This window comes from Rhineura floridana, chromosome 3 (assembly GCF_030035675.1).
Source record: "Rhineura floridana isolate rRhiFlo1 chromosome 3, rRhiFlo1.hap2, whole genome shotgun sequence".
Lineage (NCBI taxonomy): Eukaryota > Metazoa > Chordata > Lepidosauria > Squamata > Rhineuridae > Rhineura > Rhineura floridana.
In genome coordinates, this window is record NC_084482.1 from 206,372,762 (window position 1) to 206,395,527 (window position 22,766).

General features: G+C 46.8%; 1 protein-coding gene across 1 annotated transcript; it reads left to right on the forward strand.

Annotated features, from left to right (window-relative positions):
• Positions 1-1,929: 1,929 nt before the first annotated feature.
• Positions 1,930-20,463, forward strand: LOC133381293 (zinc finger protein 850-like). The gene is made up of 4 exons (XM_061620230.1): positions 1,930-2,044; positions 3,648-3,744; positions 5,888-5,960; positions 16,211-20,463. Exon 4 carries the CDS (start codon positions 16,898-16,900, stop codon positions 19,175-19,177), a length of 2,280 nt encoding a protein of 759 aa, XP_061476214.1. The 5' UTR covers positions 1,930-2,044; positions 3,648-3,744; positions 5,888-5,960; positions 16,211-16,897; the 3' UTR covers positions 19,178-20,463.
• The last annotated feature ends 2,303 nt before the right edge of the window (positions 20,464-22,766 follow it).

Sequence of the window (22,766 nt, forward strand, 5' to 3'; positions counted from 1 at the left end):
TAAAGCAGGTTATTAGGTGAACAACGCTGCTCCACCCCTGCCCTCTACTGGGAACCAGACTTGCTTGGGAGGGGGCAGGGGGGATAGCTGTGGTGCTTTTAGCCTGCCAGGGAGCTGGAGGGCTTCACAGCCTCTTGAGTTTCCTTCACCTCCAAAGGGCCTTCCCAATTTCCCTTCTGCTAGGCAAAGGAAAGTGGCGGGAGCTGGAAACTGGGAGCAGGCCCTGATCTGCCCTTCTCAGGCTCAAGTCTCAAGGCAGAGGATGGTTAGGGGTAGTAGGGAAGTGGTAGCCCATCTGCCTCTGGGAGGGCCGCAGATTCCCCGTCCCTGTTCCAGAGAGCAGATGCCCAGGAGGCTTTGCTGGGTGCATAAGAAATGATGGGCATGCATAAGTTAGAAGATGGACCAATGGAAAGGTGGCAGGATGGCATTAGGGGGCCAATTAGAATGTGTCATTAATTTTTGCTTGCAATGTATAAAAGTGTAGCACCCCCATAGGGGTGTGTGCTTGTTTTGCGAATTATTGCCTTGCACCTCTTCTGGCCAGAATGAAATAAAGCTTGTTGGACCCTTCAACCTGGGTGTGGTCATTTGGCTGTACTGAGCATCGGGCAATGAACCCATTTGGGAGACAATGGGTGCAAGAAGAAAAGGGGTAATGATGTGCCCCACAACTTTAGTAATAACACAGGGACATTGAAAACATCCCCCCAAATACACACCCAACCTCCCGGCTTACTGTCTACCCTGATGCAGAGCTCTAGAACAGGGTTTCTTAGTGTGGGGAGGCAGGAGCCACCAGGGAGCCTTGGGCTATATCCAGGTGGGTCTCAGCGCCACAGCTTGCCCAGCGCCACCTCCCTTGCCTGCACCATCCACTAGGCATCCGTCCGCCTTCTGGTTGGACCAATGCCAGCATCAGTCCCTCCTGGAAAGCAGAGCAAAGGGGGCCTGGAGACAAAGAAGCTCTGGGTGGGTGGGAGGAAAGGGCCGGAGGAGGTGTTGGAGATGAGAAAGGGAGGTGAAAGGTGAATTTTGGTTGTTGTTTTTAAACATGCTGGAAATAACAAACAAGCAAACAAACTGCCAGCAGAAGGGATGGGATAAGAGAAGAAAGGTGTTCTAAGAGGAAGAAGCGAATGTCAAAGGACCAGGAGGGAGAGATGGAAAAGTGTTGGCAGAAGACTGGGAGCCAGGAAATGACAAGTGATGGATGAAAATATTTTGGGCTTTATCCAAAGTAGCACTAAAGGCTGCAATCCTTATCTGGGAGCAAGTCCCATTAAACACAGTGGAGCTTACTCCTGAGTAGACATGTCTCGGATTGCAGCGTAAGTCAGGGCCCCATCAGAGCAATGGGTCTTTTACCCCCTCTCTCCCCCCCGCTTTCCCCAGTTCTGCTCCAGAGGGTTAGAGGAACTCCTGGAACAGATTTGGGGGGTGGGGACTCGGCGAGGGATTATACCTCAAATGTTGGGTATGGGTAAACTAAGCGATTTTTACGCAATTTGGGCAGAGGAACCACCAGACTTGCGAGGGGGGGGCGGTGGGCGGGAATAGGTGAGCTTCTTTTACTTTGTCAGAGAGCTGGAGGATTTCACAGCCTCTGAATTTCCTTCTCCTCCGAAGAGCCTCGCCAGTTTCCCCTTCTGGGCAAAGGAAAGCGGAGGGAGCCGTGGAATTCCTTGCCACAAGGATAAACGCTGTGGCAAAGAACATAAGAATTTCCAAAGCTGGATCAGATCTCAACAGAAGCGACGCCGCTAATTGCCAGCTGATCACGCCAAGTTCTGCACCATCTGAATGCAGAGGAAAGTTTTGGAAGGGGGGAGTCTTTGAAATACCTCTCCCGCCACTCAGTCCTCCAAGGGTTATTGAGCTCCGGTTCCTAGAAAGGCAGGAAGTTTGATAAGTGGAGGGAGACTGTAGGGAACGTCCTTTCCTTCCTTCCGAGTAGACAGAGAGGGAAGGCGGTCTGGGGAGAAAACTTGGTCGAGGCTGATGCAAGGACAGGAGAGAGAGAGAGAGAGACAGAGAGAGAGAGGTAAAAGTTCCACGTGGGGGGAAAAGGACCCAGAAGGTGCTTTTGGGGGAGGGTTGGGGTGAAAAGAGGGGAAATCCTCCCCAACTCCCCTCTCGGAGTTTAAGGTAGGGGGTGATCCTTGCAACGTGGGTCTCAAAGTGCTGCAGGGTTTCCATTGCAAGGTCCTCTTTGAAGCCACCCCCCCCCCTTGAAGATCAGCCCGGTTCCTTGGGGTGAAGAGGGGGGAAGCGCTGGGGCAGAGGAACCGGCCGTGCTTGCGTGGGGGAGGCACAGATCTCTGAAACAGAGGAAGGGATTAAGTGTACAGCGTTGCTCCCTTTTCTCGTAACAGCGGGATGTTTATCCTTAGCCCAGAAACGGGGATCTCTCGAGGGACTGCATGTGGTTGTGTGGTGTATACAAATGTTTGGAGAATGGCAATGGGGGAATCACACCTGAGAGAATAAGTATAGGCAAACTACGTGATTTTTAGGCAGTTTAGGCAGAGGAACCACCAGACTTGCGAGGGGAGCCAGCGGGGGAGGGATAGCTGTGCTTCTTTTCGTTTGTCAGAGAGCTGGGGGATTTCACAGCCTCTGAATTCCCTTCCCCTCCGAAGAGCCTTGCCGATTTCCCCTTCTGGGCAAAGAAAAGCGGAGGGAGCTTTAAAGTGACCAGGCTCATCTCTGCCCTTTGCAAGCTCCAGTCTCAAGGCAGGCGATGGTTGGGGGTGGGGGGAGTGGTAGCCCCTCCTGGGAGGGCCACAGGCTCCCCATCCCTGTTCCAGAGCGTTTTGCTCATGCCCCCTCCACAATTGATGACAATTATGTGCTTGAAGGAAGAGGAGGCTGTTTGCGCTTTGAGGCTCCTGGGATTTGCATGAGTGATGCTATTGACCCTTTCCTGGGGTGTTCCAGGGTTGTAAGAAGGGTGGCTTTCGTGTTTTATGGCTCTGCTAATCATGCCTGACACCAGCAGTTGCCCAGGTCAGACACTGGCCACGGGCTTCAGGATTCAGAAGGGCCTTAACCAGCTCTACCCGCTGCCTGCTCACTCGTCCCCAGGACCAGCTTCCATTTGCAGCAGCTGCCTAGCCAACTAGCTTAACCTCCCCCCTCACCTGCTGCCCCCCAAGTGTTGTTATATTTGTTCAACAATTTCTACAAAATGTCTCAAAGTCACTTACAAAAAATATTAAAATATAGAACATCTTCGTGTGGAAGAGCAAAGTCCCCTGGATCATTGCCTCTGTGTAGGGATGTGTATGTGACAGGATGGATGGGAGGGGGGAGGACTTAAAGCACAGATGTTCTGTGTTCTGTAACTGCTCTAACCACAAAGAAGCTGGTTTAAACTGGTAAAATGCTCAAATGCTTGATGCTGTGGGAATTTCCATTGGGTAGCCAAAAAGAGGAAGTAAACTAGCCTTGCAGTCTTGCTTTGTTTCACTGAGAGATTATAAAATCCTACTGACTTGCTGTTAGTCAGAGCTGCCTGGAACAGTGGTGATGCCCCTGCTGTCGGGCAGTTTCTCCCTGCATCCTTGACCCCTTGTTGCAACAATAAAAGGTGCTTCTGGCTGGTTTGTTACCAAAAACATCTTGTGTGCCTCTTTCCCCCCCAGATTTCCTTGGTGTGAGCAGTGGGATGCAAATGCCTGGAGACTGACCAGTGAGGATTGTGGACCGCTCCCTCTCGAACCCTGCTGTGCCACATCTAAGGTGAGAGACCTTTTAAATCTCTAATCCGTAGGCTTACTGCATCCCAAACCTTGAGTCAACAAGCAGTCCAGACTTGCTTCCAGGTGTTAGATCCAAACCAAACACGCGAGCTGTCTCTGTCTACCCCAGCTCACATCCACCCGGGAGGGGTGCGGGAGTTGAGTGCAAAAAGACCCACTACCAGAGATCAATTAAAAACGACACAGAAATCCTTTGCAAAGGGGTCCCACTACTTACAGCTCAAAGCCTTCAGAATGGGAACCTCGTTTATTGATGTCTTAGGGTATATATAGTCTCTTCCCGAGTTTACAATATCGGGGTAACGTCATAAACACAAAAGGAGCTATTGCTTAGTGATTACAGCCTTAAGATATGTAGAAGGAGGTAAAGGGGTACAGGGGAAGGGCATAAGCGGAAACATTGAGATTATCTCTTAGATTCCATGTCTGCATATTTCGCATGTCCTTGAGATAAGCACTTTGCATGAACCGACAAAGAGAAGAGTAAAGGGGTGGCCCGGCTGCAACCGGGCGCCCCATGAGTAGGAGACAGACATGAAAATTACTACGCTTGCATATCAAAGGGTTTCACAAGTCAAGGTCTGTGGGGCAGCGAAACAATTTATAACATTTCTATGCAAGGCACATTTATAACAATAAACAAGGTCATAGGCATGGATGTGATAAAAGAAACACATAATAGTGAAGTTTCCAGCTCAAACTGGCTTTTATTCTTCGAGCCACTGGAATGTAGGTAAGGGTCAGGTCGCCAGGAAATAAACCTTTCTTGATATCAAAAGTCAGTCAGGGGTCACTTTGAATCTAATCTGGGCACTGTTCACATTTATATGGACAGGGTATAAAGCAAACTATCATGTTTAAGGCAATTCTTAAATTTCAACACAACACAGGTATCCATCTTGTGTACATTGTCTAGTACAGGCTGGGCTGGACCTGGTTTGTAGCAGTGCGAATGATCCTGTGTGAATGAGAAAAGTCGGGAGGCAGAATCCAAAATACAGAAGAAAACATGCAAAGAAGGGGTTGTTTTCAATGTAGCAGTAACACAATTGTTCCATCAGCACAAGGATTTCTCTTTGTGTGATGGAACAACCTCCCCCTCTTCTCCACCTGCGCTGTCTCTAAATCTATTCTGTGGCTTCCCCCAACCCTCCAGAGCAGATTTGGGGGTGGTGCAGGGTGCACACAGGAAGGAGGAGAGTGCTTAACCCTAGTGCTAGTACAAAAAAACACCCATCAACAAGAGTAAGAAGGTTGAATCCTATCCCACCCCACTAAGGATCATACCACATTACAATCAAGTTAAGATCCAAAAGCCTGATTAAGCAAGAACATCTTTGCTTAACGGCTGACAATGGGTCCCTCCAGAGTGGTGTTTTTGCAGGTGTATCCTGGAACATCTTGACATAATAATAGTGGATTAGTGGTGGATTTATACTGCACAGTCTGCCCACCACTCTGCTATATTAGTAGTTTTGCGATGCTTCCCCAATGATTGTGCATTACTGCTGTCCAGAAGGGCTTTTGTGCAACAAAAGAGGGACAAACAAACCCACCAACAGGCTTTTGGGATGGAAGATGTTTAGGATTGGGCTTTACAAGGCTTGTATTATTGTTTTATATTATTATTTGTATTATTTTTAATTGTTTTTAGATTTTTAAGTGCTTTTTAAGGTTTTAAGGTTGTGCATAGTTTAATTGTATTTTCATTGTATGTTTTTCCATGTTTTTAATTACATGTAGTTCTATTTGTAAGCCGCCCTGAGTTCCAGTTTGGAAAAAGGGCGGGGTAAAAATAAAGTTTCAATCAATCACCAACCCAAAACATTTGTGATATGAAAAATTACTGGATTTCAAGTTGTGGAAACTCTCCTGACTGGGAGCGAAGCAGTGTGACCGCCCAAAAACTTTTGCAGGTGTAAATAGTATTGAATGTGGGGTAATTTATCACTTCCCCAAAAGCATCATGAGCAGAAGTCCTCATCGGCGAAGAAGAACCCAATTTTGCTTTTTTCAAGTAACTTATCATCAGTCTATTTGTCTGGGACGAGGGTGGAAAAGAGAGAAGTGAATTTCTCACAGGTGCCATGAATAACAGGCTTTTGGTTTCTTTAATTGTCCAGGTCAGAAGGGCCTCTGATGCCCAAAGCTGATGTTGCCTCCTGGCTTGAAGAAAAAGAAAAACTATTCTGGCAGGTTAGTCCTTCAAGATGCACTGTGGGCCCCTCCAGTGGCCAGAGTGGTTTAACAGTCAGCCCCTCTTGTGGAGATTGTAGGTCTGTGAGCGGAAGAGGGCCTCTCTAGCAACTCTCAGCACCCTTCAGAAAATACACTTCCCGGGATTCTTTGGGGGAAGCCATGACCGTCTAAAGTGAAGTAAAGGTCTGGAGTGCATGTGGCCAGGGACAGCTTTGGTTTAAATTTGGGTGGGAGACTACGTGTGCCTGCTGTAGAATAAAAAGGTGGGGTGTGTGATGCCCTTCCCTGGCTCTCCCTGTCAGGTTCCTACCTGCTCGTGGCGACTGCCTTTCACTAGGCACCACCAGGGACTCCACCCGTCCAGACTGTCCTTTTTTATGGTTTCTCTCTCCGCTCTAGCACAGATCTCACTAGATCCCCCTGCTAGGCAGCACCACCAGTCACGTCCTATAACCAATGTTCCCAGAGACTTTGCCTCAGCCTCTCTGTATCTGGTTCCTTTTGTGACTCCGTGCTTCTGCTGTTCCCAACCCCTTTGTATCTATAGATTACACGTATAACTTGTAATGTTATTACTCTCCTCTTCACCGCTGCCACCATTCGTTACTGTTTCCCTTCAGCCTTGGTAATTACCTTGCCCTCCCTTCTGGTCTGTGAAAACCCCAGCCAAGGATCAGGCCTTCGGTAAACCAAAATAGTATTTATTAAATATTAGAAATAACAAGATTACTTTTATAAAGGTACATAAGCATATGGTTTCATCTATTCCTGTGATACCTGTCTTATTATCAACTAGAACTCCAGTTCCCTCTTTCTCCACACTCTCCTAACATCCACTACTAAACACTTTCTTCCTCTCACATCTACCAAACTCAGATTCACCACACCTCTACCGTCCACACCGTCCACCCAGATTCAACTGTCATTCTTCCATTTATACTCCCAGCCATTCAAACGCTCAGCCAATCATCCAGCATTCTACTGCTCATCTACTCCCCCCTCCTCTTTCACGCCACTTACCACATATCTTCTATACAAACAGCACTTACCATATATACATTAATACAGGAACATCACAGGGGGAAACCCTGAAAAGCAATGATAATGTTCACAATGCTTTCCTTTTGGAAAGGAAAGGGGCTTTCCTTCTGCCCAGTGCCCGCCCATCCTACCTCCTCCTCTCCCCTTCCCTGCCTCTCCCCCAAGTCAGTTTCGCCTGTGCTAAGCATGATTGTACAGGGGTAAATCCTACTGGACTCAAAAAGCATTCAAATTATCAAACCTCCCCTCCCCTTCTCCCTCCTATCTTCTCCATTTTGCCCCTTCCCTCCCCCTTCCAATCACCTCCTTCTTCCTCCTCCTCATGGTCAGTTTCACCTCTCCTAAGCATCATTGTGTGGGAATAAATCCCACTGAACTCAATAAGTATGCAGCTGACCAGACCTTCCCTCACCTTCCCTGCCCCTCCCTCTTGGTTCCATCCCCCTCCTCCCCTCTGCCCTTCTTCCTCCTTTCCCTCCCCATCCCCCTGTGGTCAGTTTCACCTATCCTAAGCATGAATGCAGGGGAGTAAATCCCATTGAATACAATAAACATGCAAATGAGCAATCCATTCCCAGCAAATTTACAGAGGATCCCATTTCTTACCTCCTGGATTAAAAAGCAGAGAAATTCACTAATAGGCAAAAAAACCCCTTGCAATTTAAGAACATACCTATAGCCATCAGATATTTCTATCAAACTTTAAAAAGCAGGGAAATTGGGCAGCTATAATGAATGCACAGGAAGTGGATTGGACTGTGAAAGACCAACCCAAATTGTGTTTGCATTTTTACACATTTGTAGGGCAATCCAATATCTCAGAGAGGAGATCAGGTCTTATGCTCCCCTGCAGCTACACTCCTTCCTCTCCCTTCCAGATGAACGAGAGAGCCCTGCCAAGCTCGTTCTAGCACAGGTGGAATCTCTAGGCAGTTTCCACATATGGTCAGAAGCCATGGCCTGGTTGATGCTTGGTAGTGTGGATTGGGGCCTTCCTAAAGGGTAAGGTGCTGGAAAAGGACCGTCGAACCCCTGCGGCTCATCACATGTCATGATCAACACTGTGTATTATGATGATGATGATGAACTCAGTTTATTAATCACTGGACACATGAGTCTCCAAGCAACTTGCAACCTTTTAAGTGCATGATTGGGGATGGAGAACTTTTTTCAGCCCAAGGGCCACAATCCCTTCTAGGCAGCCTTCTGGGGGCCGCTTGCCAATGGTGGGTGGGGCCTGATGCAGAAGTGGGCGGAGCAGCAAATGTGAATTTCGCCTTGATATACTTGACTAGTTTCTGTATACACCCACACGCTCCTCTTCATCCAAGCATTTTCAGAGTTCAAGGACATATTTCAGCTAGGCAAAAAAAGTCAATGGAGGGTGCAAAGCAAGGAGGCAAGGGGTGTGACCCTTGGGGAGGGCTGGATAAAGAGGGCTGGAGGGATAAATTTGTGCCCTGGCCTGAGGTTCCCCATTGCTGCTATAAGGCACACCATAAAATCAGAATTAAAAAGGAAAGATACATAGCAGTACAAGCCGTGCAATCCCCGATGAAACAGACCCTTTGAACAGCAGCACAAACTTCAGCAGCAAAAGCACTCCATCAATGGACATCAAAATCATCACAATCTGCCAGACACCTGGGAGGAAAGATGAGGTTTTCCTTGGCGCCGAAAGGGTGTTAATGATGGCGCCAGGCAGACCTCCCTGGGGAGAGCATCCCACGGGCAGGGAGCCAGGGCTGAAGGGGCTTGTGGCCTCCTCCCAGGAGGCACCCAGAGAAACTGGATGCTGGATTGGATGGGCATTTGGTGTGATCCCACTTCAGGGCTCTTCTTACATTTGTACTTTCTCTGTCCCCTTTGAATTGACACCCCCACACCCCTGGCAGCTCTTAGCCTGGAGGAATCTCTCTCTCTCTCTCTCTCTAGCCGAGAGATGGGGATATCTAGAGGGAAGGCAGGCTATGGTCTGAAGGCACATGAGGCCAGCACTCTGCTGAAGCTAAGCAGGGTTAGGTCTGGTCAGTGCCTGGATGGGAGACTGCCTAGCAACCATATGCAAGTCGCCTTTGGTTTCTTTGATGAAAAGAAAGACGGGGTATAAATGTAATAAATAAATAAATAAATGTTTGCTATATTTATCTATAGTATTTATGCCCACTCTTCATTGAATAATTTCAATACCAGAGTGGTGAATAAAATAATGGAAGATAAACAGGGGAAAATATACAAAAAGTTACAAAATCATATAAACAAATCCAATAAACAAGTCCAATGAACAAATGGAACAATTCTGTCATAAAGCAAGCCAGCCAAACTACAGTGAGGGCCACTTTGTTGGCCCTGGGAAGTATAGTTTGTGAAGGGTGCTGAGAGTTGTTTCAAAATTCAAAATTCTCCAGTTCCCCCCACAGAGCTACAATTCCCAGAGTTCTTTGGGGAAAGGGACTGGCAGTTAAACCACTCTGGGAATTGTACCTCTGTGAGAGGAACTGGGTTTCCTAACAACTCTCAGCACACTTCACAAACTACACTAACCAGGATTTTTTTTGTGGGGGGGGAGCCAGGAGTGTTCAGAGTGGACTGACAGTGGAATAAATGTCAAGAATAAGAAGGATTAATACTACCCCACCCCACTAAAAGATGGACACTGAAAGAGGCCAGGATCATACCACATTACTATCAAATTATGATCCAAAAGCCTGATTAAACAGGAATGTCTTAGCTTAAAGGCTGAGAGTGGCCCCTTCCAGACTGGTGTTTTTTGTAGGTGTATTTTGCTAATCCTTGCCATAAGGAAAATGCTGTGGCAAAGAATATATCTGTCTGGGAGAGACTGACAGGTAGGTCCTTCAAGATACACTGTGGGCCCCTGCAGATGACCTGTTTATTGCGCATTTATCCTGATTTGCTTGCACAAAGAACATAACAGTCTGCATAGAATCATAGAGTTGGAAGGGCCCTATAAGGCCATCAAATCCAACCCCCTGCTCAATGCAGGAATCCAAATTAAAGCATACCCAACAGGTGGCTGTCCAGCTGACTCTTGAATGCCTCCAGAGTTGGAGAGCCCACCACTTCCCTAGATAATTGGTTCCATTGTCGTACTGCTGTAACTGTTAGGAAGTTTTTCCTGCTGTTCACTTGAAATCTGGCTTGAGCCCATTATTCCGTGTTCTGCACTCTGGGATGATGGAGAAGAGATCCTGGCCCTCCTCTGTGTGACAACCTTTCAAGTACTTGAACAGTGCAGGATCAGGCCAGTGGCCCATCTAGTCCAGCATCGTGTTTTCACAGTGGCCAACCAGATGCCCACAGGAAGGCCGCAAGCAGGACCTGAGTTCAAGAGCACTATCTCTCCTGTGGTTTCTAGGAACTGGTATTTGGAAGCATACTGCCTCCGACTATAGAGGAAGAACATAGCCATCATAGCTAGTAGCCATTAATGGCCTTATCCTCTATGAATTTGTCTAATCCTCTTTTGAAGCCATTCACGTTTGTGACAATCACTGCCTCTTGTGGGAGCGAATTCCATAGTTTAACTATGTGCTGTACAAAGAAGTACTTATTTTTTGTCTGTTCATTCAGCTTCATTGGATGTCCACAAATTCTCGTGTTATCTGAGAGGGAGAAAAACTTTTCTCTATCCCCTTTCTCTGTGCCATTCATAATTTTATACATGTCCGTCATGTCACCTCTGACTTGCCTTTTCTCTAAACTAAAAAGCCTCAAATGCTGCAGCCTTTCCTCATAGGGGCATTGCTCCATCCCCTTGATCATAAGTTTTCAAGGCTTAGGCATGTGTTTGAGAAAGTGGCTCTCGGTTATTAGAGAAAGTGGCTCTCGGTTATTAGAGAAAGTGGCTCTCGGTGTTTAAGCCTTTGTCATTATCAGTACATTGAATTATAATTATTAATTGGGTTTATTGATCACTCGGCACATAAGGAGTCTCCAAGTGACTTACAAAATTTAAAGTGCATAAAGCATGGGGCTTTATAATTTTTGGGGGGGGGGGTTAGAAAAGAAGTATTGGTTTCCCCTATTCGGCACTGGTTAGGCCTCATCTTAAGTACTGCATCCAGTTCTGGACACCGCACTATAAGAAGGATGCAAACAAACTGGAACGGGTTCAGAGGAGGGCAACGAGGATGATCGGGGGTTGGAAACAAAGCCCTATGAGGAGAGACTGCAGGAAGTGGGCATGTGTAGCCTTGAAAGGGGAAGACTGAGGGGAAATACGATAGCTGTCTTCAAGTACTTGAAAGGTTGCCACACAGAGGAGGGCCAGGATCTCTTCTCGATAGTCCCAGAGTGCAGGACACGGAATAATGGGCTCAAGATACAGGAAGCCAGATTTTGACTGAATATCATGAAAAACTTCCTAACTGTTAGAGCTGTACGACAATGGAACCAATTACTTAGGGAGGTGGTGGGCTGTCCAAAATTGGAGGCATCCAAGACGCAGCTGGACAGCCACCTGTCGGGTATGCTCTAAGTTGTATTCCTGCATTGAGCAGGGGGTTGGACTTGATGGCCTCATAGGACCCTTCCAACTCTATGATTCTATGAAGAGCAAGGGGGGAAATGACAGATGTGTATAAGATGATGCACGGAGTGGAGAAGGTGGGCAGAGAGAAGTATCTTCCTATATAATATTTTCATAAGCGTCATGCTACATGCTTCTGCGCAGGCAGCAGCCTGAGGCACCCGGTGGCAGCAGGAGCAGAGGTACCCAGTAGCAGTGGTGGCCCCAAGCAGGTGAACGAGACATTGCGGTGGCGGTAGAGGCGAGCAAGGCGTCCAGTGGCGGCTTGGCCTGACCCTTAGTGGGACGGCTGGTCAGCCGGTGCAGGGGGAGAGGGAAGGAGACCCGGAGGGGAGACCCATGGGGGGGAAGGGGTGTGCTGGTGATCAATGGGGAGGAGGGGGAGCACTGGCAGCCCATGGGGTGTGTGCTGGCGACAGTAGGTGAGATGGGAGTGAAGTAAGCAGATGCAGAGCCTCTAGTCTCTCATAATACCAGAACCTGGAGCTGTCCAATGAAGCTGAATGTTGGAATATTCAGGACAAAAAAATGAAAATATTTCACACCACATGACTGCAGTGACCAACCAGAAGAGGTGGTGACAGTCACCAACTTGGACGGCTTTAAAGGCAGATTAAAGTGCTATATTCTTTGCCTCAGCATTTTCCTTATGGGAAGGATTAGACTAATTCACGGAAGGTGAGGCTATCATTGGCTACTAGCAACAATGACCTTGTTATCCCTCCACTGTCGGAGGCACTATGCCTCTGAATATCAGTTGCTGGGAATCACAAGTAAGGAGAGCAGGGTTGCACTCAGGTCCCTTTTGTAGGCCTCTCATTGGGGCACCCGGTTAGCCATTGTGAAAACCAGATGCTGAACTAGGTGACTGATCCAGCTTCAGGGCTCTTCTTACGTTCCCATCTTCTCTAGTCCCCTTTACACTGACATCCAGCTCCCCCACACTTCCCAGAGCAGAGTGTTGAATGTAATGAAGCAAGCCTTCTAAGTGGCCATGATCTTGTGGCAGCCAATTTCACCATCGAGGTCAGTAGCCAAGTAACCTTTCCTCATAGGGGAGCTGCTCCATCCCCTTGACTGGCTTGGCTGCCCTTTCCTGAACCTTTTCTGGCTCTACAATATGCTTTTTCAGGAGAGGCAACCAGAACTGCACACATTATGCCAACTGTGGTCGTACCACAGATTTGTATAACCACATTTTGACAATCAGCAGTGATTTTCAATTCCTGTCCTAAAGATCCCTAGCATGGCATTTGCCTTTTGCAAAGCTGCCAATCACACACTGGCCACATCCCTGACCCTTGGCCATGCTGGCTGGGGCCAATGGGAGTTGGAATCTGACAACATCTGGAAAGACACATGCTTCCAGCCCTGTTGTATTTACAATGTCTTTCGGAGTTCTGCAGACTCCCACTGAATGTAGAGGAGCACAAGACAAAGGAGTCCCTCCTCAACCCACAGTGAATAAATCCCCACTCAAGTGGAAGCACAGAGGTTACACAAAGCAAAGTACTTCTGTGATGTTTGTGCTGAAAGTTACTTCTGCTGTCAGGAATTGCAGGTCCACAATAAATCATTTCCTAGGAGATGCATGAAAACAGCTGCAGAGAAAGTTTCAGCTAACATCAAGATCCAGTGGAGAGACTCAGGTCCTGGGGTGAAGCATTTGAGAAGAAACCTGCCATTTGGTTGCAATTTATTAAGTTTCATTAATCTCCTTTCGACAGGAAACCTGTATCCAAGGCAATTTACAATGCCGAACAGGAAAAAAAATCAACAGCAAATTTCAAATCCCCCCCCTTTGAGAGCCAATAACCCAGGCTAAAAACGCCTGATCCAGCAGTCAAGCTCTTCTTAAGTTCTGTTTACACCACGGTTGCGTACCTTGAGACAGGAGGTGAGACGACTAGAATGCCAGTGGCGGAAATCCCGCTCCGAAGGTGTCCGGACACAAGTTAGAGCAGCAGCAGCTGCCTACCAAGTGGCAATAAAGGCAGAAAAGAAGGCTTTCTTTACTGCCTCTATTGCGTCTGCAGAGTGCTGTCCCAGGAGGCTGTTCCAAGCGGTCCGAAGCCTGGTCGGTCCAGTTGCTCAGGAACCCTTGGAACAGTCAAAAGCCTCCTGTGACATTTTGGCAAAGCACTTCGCTGATAAAATCGAACGCTTACGGAGCTCGATCCTGTGCACCGTGGATACGGTAAATGAACCAGAGTTGGCCAGTTGCATGTCGGTATGTTTGGATCGCTTTCAGCCTCTATCTTCTGAGGATGTGGACAAGGTGCTCTCGACTGTAAAGCCTACCACCTGTCTAACTGATCCTTGCCCATCGTGGCTCCTTATGAGCTGCAGAGAGAAGTTGGGCGAGGGGATCAAAGCGGTGGTAAACGCATCCTTGAAGGAGGGTGTGATGCCATCAGCCTTCAAGGAGGCAATTGTAAGGCCCATCTTGAAGAAGCCCTCCTTGGATCCCCAAGTTTTCAATAACTTTCGCCCGATTTCGAATTTACCTTTCTTGGGCAAGGTCATTGAGCGAGTGGTGGCCAATCAGTTGTCGACATACTTGGATGAAACGGATTACTTAGATCCATACCAATCAGGCTTCAGGACTGGTCATGGAACTGAAACAGCCTTGGTTGCTCTGGTGGATGATATGAGGAGGGTATTAGATAGGGGAGAATTCACCTTTCTTGTCCTCCTCGATCTTTCAGCGGCTTTTGATACTGTTGACCACAGTATCCTTTTACATCGCCTGGAGGGACTGGGAATAGGAGGCACTGTATTACAGTGGTTCCGTTCCTTTCTCTCTGATAGGCACCAACCGGTGGCATTGGGGGAGGAGGTTTCAGACCCTTGGCCTCTTAACTGTGGTGTGCCACAGGGTTCTATCCTCTCTCCCATGCTATTTAACATCTATATGAAGCCGCTGGGGACAATCATTAGGAGATTTGGGCTGCAGTGTCACCAATATGCAGATGACACTCAGCTCTATCTCTCGTTTAAATCCTCACCAGAGTTGGCTGTGGAGACCTTGTCCAAGTGCCTGGAGCCCGTGAGTGGATGGATGGGAAGGAATAAGCTGAAACTGAACCCCGACAAGACCGAGGTACTGCTTGTGGGGGACAAGAGAAGGTTGGGGAATGTTGACCTGAAGTTTAGTGGGGTGAATCTACCCCTTAAGGACCAGGTCCACAGCCTCGGGGTTGTGCTTGATTCCAAGCTGTCCATGGAGGCTCAGATTTCGGCAGTGAGCCGGGCAGCTTGGTATCAACTTCACCTTATACGTAGGCTGCAACCCTACCTTCCTGCTCATCAGCTCCCACTGGTAGTACACGCCCTGGTCACCTCTCGATTAGATTATTGTAATGCGCTGTACGTGGGGTTACCCTTGAAAACGGTCCGGAAACTACAACTTATACAAAATGCGGCGGCTTGACTACTTACAAATAGTCGCCGCAGGGACCACATCACACCAGTGTTGTTCGATCTACACTGGCTCCCAGTTGTTTTCCGGGCCCAATTCAAGGTGTTGGTATTAACCTTTAAATCCCTATATGGTCTCGGCCCAGTTTATCTAAAGGAGCGCCTTCAACACCACCAATTATGCCGCCTGACAAGATCAGCCACACAGGGCCTTCTCTCAGTCCCGCCAACTAAATCAGGTAGGTTGGCGGGAACCAGAGAGAGAGAGCTTTCTCAGTGGCGGCCCCCACCCTCTGGAACTCCCTCCCACAAGATCTCCGGCTTGCCTCTTCCCTGAATATATTCCGCAAGGCCTTAAAGACCTGGCTCTTTCAACAGGCTTTTGGGACTTTTGGGGAGGGCTGACTTTTTTTGATTGAAATGCCTCCTACCCTGTAATGTTTTTATCATAATTTTTATTGCTATATTGTATTTTGCTGTATTGTATTTTTTGTACTTCCCATATGTATGTCGCCTAGAGTGGCCATCGGCCAGATAGGCGACACATAAATTAAATTTATTATTTTATTATTATTATTGTTTGGCAGTTCATTGAATTTGAACTATTATTGAACTATATTATTATACGTTATGTTAACTTTTTTTGGAAATGTATTTTTATATTACATATGTTATGAGATGATTAACAAATATTTGAAATTTGAAATGTGGCGTTGGAGGAGAGTTTTGCGCATACCATGGACCGCGGAAAAGACTAATAATTGGGTGTCAGAACAAATTAAACCAGAAATATCACTAGAAGCTAAAATGATGAAACTGAGGTTATCATACTTTGGACACATAATGAGAAGACATGATTCACTAGAAAAGACAATAATGCTGGGAAAAACAGAAAGGAGTAGAAAAAGAGGAAGGCCAAACAAGAGATGGATTGATTCACTGATTCATAGGGTCGCCATAAGTCGTGATCGACTTGAAGGCACATAACAACAACAAACAAATATGAAATATAAATACCTGCCTTTAATAGACTAGATTCACAGATTTCAGGTGAAATGTTACTGGGTGTTAACTGGTGAGGTATTCCCCTTACAGTACAGAGCAACAGAGCAAAGCTCTGCAGTGTTAGTGGAGTGAGAAAAGAGGGAAAACTGAATAAAGAGAAGCCTCTAGTTGGTCCCTGATACAATCCTTGGTTTCTGATCTGGATTCCTAATTTTTTTCCTCCATACAGTGAATGGGCAGGAGAAGGAGAAGGATTGAGAGCCATCTGCAGCGTCACTGGAAAGAAGTATAACATGGTGAAATGAATGATTGGAAGTGAAAGGGATTTAAAAGACATGAGGGAAATCAGTCTAAGATTCAGATGAAGAAATCCTCTACTCCTTAGGGTGTTGACATCTATGAATGCCTGATCCAGTAAAGAGACCTCAAGGAAAACAGAAGGGAAAAACGTCCAGTGTGAGGGGGAAACATCAAATATAAATTGACGCCACAGAATTCACACAAGGAGAAAACATGTAAATGAATGGAGTGTAGGAGGAGCTTGAGTCACAGTCCTGGCCTAATTGAGCATAAAGGAATCCATATGAGGGGAATTAATATGCATCAATTAAATGCATGAAGTGTGCAAAGGGCTTCAGTCATAGCGAAAGCTGTATTTTACATCAGAGAATCCGCAAAGGAGTGAAACTGTTGAGTAGGGAAAGTCCTTCGGTGACAGCAGAAAACTTATTTTGCATCAAAAAACCCATACAGGGAAGAAGCCATGCAAACTTGTGGAATGTGTAAAAAGCTTCAGTCATTACAGACTTTATGACGAATAGTCATTACAGGGGTCTAGCCATTTAAATGTGTGCAGTGTGGAAAGCATTTTCCTCATAGCGATAACTTCACTGCATATCAAAGAACCCACACAAAGATGAAGGCATATAAATGTATGGAGTGTGGAAAGAGCTTCAGTCGTAGAGCTGTTCTTACTTCACATGAAAGAACCCACACAGGGGTTAAACCACATGAATGTGTGGAGCGTGGAAAGAGTTTCAGTCGTAGTGACAGCACTACTTTACATCAAAGAACCCACACAGGGGTGAAGCCATATGAATGTGTGGAGTGTGGAAAGACCTTCAGTCAAAGCAGAAAACTTAATTTACATCAAAGAATCCATACAGGGGTGAAACCACATAAATGTGTGGAGTGTGGAAAGAGCTTTCATTCTAGTACACAACTTACTTCACATCAAAGAACCCACACACGGGTGAAGCCATATGGATGTGTGCAGTGTGGAAAGAGCTTCAGTCAATATGTACAACTTTTTCACCATGAAAAAACCCACACAGGGGTGAAGCCATTTAAATGTATGGAATGTGGAAAGAGTTTCACTCGCAGGGATGTCCTTACTATACATCAAACAACCCACACGGGGATGAAGGCATATAAATGTATGGAGTGTGGAAAGCGCTTTAGTCAGAGTAGTGCCCTTACGTTACATCACAGAATCCATACAGGGGTGAAACCACATAAATGTGTGGAGTGTGGAAAGAGCTTCCGTTTGAGTAGCCATCTTACTTCACATCAAAGAACCCACACAGGGGTGAAGCCATATGAATGTGTGGAGTGTGGAAAGAGCTTCAGTCAAAGTGCAACCCTTAGTGTACATCAAAGAATCCATACAGGGGCAAAACCACATAAATGTGTGGAGTGTGGAAAGAGCTTCCGTTTGAGTAGCTATCTTACTTCACATCAAAGAACCCACACAGGGGTGAAGCCATATGAATGTGTGGAGTGTGGAAAGAGATTTAGTCAAACAGGAACCCTTCATGTACATCTAAAAACCCATGCAAAGGTGAACCCATATGGATGTGTGCAATGTGGAAAGAGCTTCAGTGAATATGGACAACTTTTTCACCATGAAAAAACCCACACAGGGGTGAAGCCATTTAAATGTATGGAATGTGGAAAGAGTTTCACTCGCAGGGATGTCCTTACTATACATCAAACAACCCACACGGGGATGAAGGCATATAAATGTATGGAGTGTGGAAAGCGCTTTAGTCAGAGTAGTGCCCTTACGTTACATCACAGAATCCATACAGGGGTGAAACCACATAAATGTGTGGAGTGTGGAAAGAGCTTCCGTTTGAGTAGCCATCTTACTTCACATCAAAGAACCCACACAGGGGTGAAGCCATATGAATGTGTGGAGTGTGGAAAGAGCTTCAGTCAAAGTGCAACCCTTAGTTTACATCAAAGAATCCATACAGGGGCAAAACCACATAAATGTGTGGAGTGTGGAAAGAGCTTCCGTTTGAGTAGCTATCTTACTTCACATCAAAGAACCCACACAGGGGTGAAGCCATATGAATGTGTGGAGTGTGGAAAGGGCTTCTCTCATAGAAGTAACCTTATTAATCATCAAAGAACCCACACAATGGTAAAGCCATTTAAATGTATCGAGTGTGGAAAGGGCTTCAGTCAGAGAGGAAACCTTGCTACACATCAAAAAGCCCACATGGGGGTAAAACTGTATGAATGTGTGGAGTGTGGAAAGCGTTTCACTCGTAGAGAACACCTTACTTCACATCAAGGAATTCATACAGGGGTGAAGCCATTTAAATGTGTGGAGTGTGGAAAGAGTTTCAGACGTAGTGACAGCCTTCATTTACATCAAAGAATCCACACAGGGGTGAAGCCATATGAATGTGTGGAGTGTGGAAAGATCTTTATTGACAGCAGTACCCTTACTAAACATCAAAGAACCCATACAGGGGAGAAACCATTTAAATGTATGCAATGTGGAAAGAGGTTCAGTCAGAGCGGAACCCTTACTTTACATCTAAGAACCCATACAGGGGATAAACCACATAAATGTGTGGAGTGTGGAAAGAGCTTCTGTTCTAGTGGAAACCTTACTTTACATGAAAGAACCCACACAGGGGTGAAGCCATATGAATGTGTGGAGTGTGGAAAGGGTTTCTCTCGTAGCGATAGTCTCACTACACATCAAAGAACCCACACAGGGGTGAGACCATTTAAATGTGTCAACTGTGGAAAGACCTTCAGTAATAGAGGAGACCTTGCTAGACATCAAAGAATCCACACAGGGGTGAAACCATATGAATGTGTGGAGTGTACAAAGACATTCAGTCAAAGAGCACATCTTGCTAGACATCAAAAAACCCACACAGGTGAAACCATATGAATGTGTGGAGTTTGATGCAAAGCTGTTGCCTTAGTACACATCAAAGAACCCACATGGGGATGAATGCATAGAAATTAATGGAGTGCAGAAAGAGCTTTATTCAGTGTACTAACTTTACCATACTTGAAATAATTGATGCAGGGGAGACACCATATAAACGTATGGTTTGTGGGAAGAGCTTCAAGTATAGTGGAAAGCTTACATCATAGAATCATAGAGTTGGAAGGGGCCTGTAAGGCTATCAAGTCCAACCCCCTGCTCAATGCCGAATCCAAAGCATTCCCAATATATTGCTTTCCAGCTGCCTCTTGAATGCCTCCAGTGTCGGAGAGTCCACTACCTCTCTAGGTACTTGGTTCCATTGTCGCATGGCTCTAACACTTAGGTTGTTTTTCCTGATGTTCAGTTGAAATCTGGCTTCCTGCAACTTGAGCCCATTATTCCATGTCCTGCACTCTGGGATGATAGAGAAGAGATCCCAGCCCTCCTCTGTGTGACAACCTTTCCTGTTCTTGAAGAGTGCTATCATATCTCTCCTCAGTCTTCTCCAGGCTAAACATGCCCAGTTCTTTCAGTCTCCCCTCATAGGGCTTGGCTTCCAGTCCCCAAAACATCCTTGTTGCTCTCCTCTCAACCTGTTCCAGGTTGTCTGCATCCTTCTTGAAGTGCGAAGACCAGAAGTGGACGCAGTACTCAAGATGTGGCCTAACCAGTGCTTAATAGAGGGAAACTAATACTTCATGCGATTTGGAAACTGTACTTCTGTTAATGCAGCCTAAAATATTATTTACCTTTTTTGCAGCCACTTCGCACTGTTGGTTCATATTCAGCTTGTGATCAATGACAATTCCAAGATCCTTCTCATATATCATATTGCTGAGTCAAGTATCCCCCATCTTATAACTGTGCATTTGGTTTCTCTTTTCTAGGTGTAGAACTTTTGCATTTATCCATATTGATTTCATTCTGTTGTTTTCAGCCCAGTGCTCCAGCCGATCAAGGTCCCGTGTAATTTTGTTTCTGTCTTCCACGTTATTAGCTGTGCCCCCCAATTTTGTATCATCTGCAAATTTGATAAGCATGCTTTGTACCTCCTTATCCAAGTCATTAATAATAATAATAATAATAATAATAATAAATTTAATTTATGTGTCGCCTATCTGGCCAGTGGCCACTCTAGGTGACGTACATACAATAAATATGGCAGAATACAATACAAAAATACAGTGAAATAATATAAATTATAAGAGCAAACAATACATAATAGGAGGCATTTAAAACAGAAGAATATTAAGCCTCCCCAGAAGTCCCGAAAGCCTGCTGAAAAAGCCAGGTCTTTAAGGCCTTGCGGAACATATTCAGGGAAGAGATGTGCCGAAGATCTTGTGGGAGGGAGTTCCAGAGGGTGGGGGCCGCCACTGAAAAGGCCCTCTCTCTAGTGCCGGCCAACCTAGCTGCTTTGGTTGGCGGGACTGAGAGAAGGCCTTGTGTGGCCGATCTTGTCAGGCGGCATGATTGGTGGCGTTGTAGGCGCTCCTTTAGATAAACTGGGCCGAGACCGTGTAGGGATTTAAAGGTTAAAACCAACACCTTGAATTGGGCCCGGAAAACAACTGGAAGCCAGTGTAGATCGAACAACACTGGCGTGATGTGGTCCCGGCGACGACTATTTGTGAGTAATCGAGCCGCCGCATTTTGAATAAGCTGTAGTTTCCGGACCGTTTTCAAGGGTAACCCCACGTAGAGCGCATTACAGTAATCTAATTGAGAGGTGACCAGGGCATGTACTACCAGTGGGAGCTGATGAACAGGAAGGTAGGGTTGCAGCCTACGTATACGGTGTAGTTGGTACCAAGCTGCCCGGCTCACAGCCGAAATCTGAGCCTCCATGGACAGCTTGGAATCAAGTACAACCCCGAGGCTGCGGACCTGGTCCTTTAGGGGTAAACTCACCCCATTGAACTGCAGGTCAACGGTTCCCAACCTTCTCTTGTCCCCCACGAGCAGTACCTTGGTCTTGTCGGGGTTCAGTTTCAGCCTATTCCTTCCCATCCATAAACTCACGGACTCCAGGCACTTGGACACGGTCTCCACAGCCAACTCTGGTGAAGATTTAAATGAGAGATAGAGCTGAGTGTCATCCGCATATTGGTGACACTGCAGCCCAAATCTCCTGATGATTGCCCCCAGCGGCTTCATATAGATGTTAAATAGCATGGGAGAGAGGATAGAACCCTGTGGCACACCACAATTGAGAGGCCAAGGGTCTGAAACCTCCTCCCCCAATGCCACCGGTTGGTACCTATCAGAGAGAAAGGAGCGGAACCACCGTAATACAGTGCCTCCTATTCCCAATCCCTCTAGGCGATATAAAAGGATACTGTGGTCGACAGTATCAAAAGCCGCTGAGAGATCGAGGAGGACAAGGAAGGTAAATTCTCCCCTATCTAATGCCCTCCTCATATCATCTACCAGAGCGACCAAGGCTGTTTCAGTTCCGTGACCAGTCCTGAAGCCCGATTGGTATGGATCTAAGTAATCCGTTTCATCCAAGTGTGTCGACAACTGATTGGCCACCACTCGCTCAATGACCTTGCCCAAGAATGGTAAATTCGAAATTGGGCGAAAGTTATTAAAAACTTGGGGATCCAAGGAGGGCTTCTTTAAGATGGGCTTTACAATTGCCTCTTTGAGGGCTGATGGCATCACACCCTCTTTCAAGGATGCGTTTACCACCGCCTTGATCCCCTCACCCAACTTCTCTCTGCATCTCATGATGAGCCACGATGGGCAAGGGTCAGTTAGACAGGTGGTAGGCCTTACAGTCGAGAGCACCTTGTCCACATCCTCAGAAGAGAGAGGCTGAAAATGATCCCAGCATACCGGCATGTAACTGGTCAACTCTGATTCATTCACTGTATCCACGGCGCACGGGATCGAGCTCCGTATGTGTTCGATTTTATCAGCAAAGTGCTTAGCCAAAGTGTCACAGGAGGCTTTTGACTGTTCCAAGGGTTCCTGAGCAACTGGACCGACCAGGCTTCGGACCACTTGGAACAGCCTCCTGGGACAGCACTCTGCAGACGCAATAGAGGCAGTAAAGAAAGCCTTCTTTTCTGTTCCTATTGCCACTTGGTAGGCAGTTACTGCTGCTCTAACTTGTGTCCGGACACCTTCGGAGCGGGATTTCCGCCACCGGCATTCTAGTCGTCTCACCTCCTGTCTCAGAGTACGCAGCCGTGGTGTATACCACGGTGCTAACTGAGTTCTATTCAGGGGGAGAGGACGTTTCGGAGCCACCCGGTCTAACGCCCCGGTGATCTTTCCATTCCACTCCATCACCAGGGTTTCAACCGGGCAACCTTCATAAGAACATAAGAACATAAGAAGAGCCTGCTGGATCAGGCCAGTGGCCCATCTAGTCCAGCATCCTGTTCTCACAGTGGCCAACCAGGTGCAGGTTCCAGTTCCCCTAGCGCAGTCAGGAATCCATCAGGATCCATCAGGCGCCTGGGGCGGACCATTCTAATAGGTCCATCACCCCTGCGGAGAGGGTGTGGTAACGTGAAGTCCATGTTTACCAGATGGT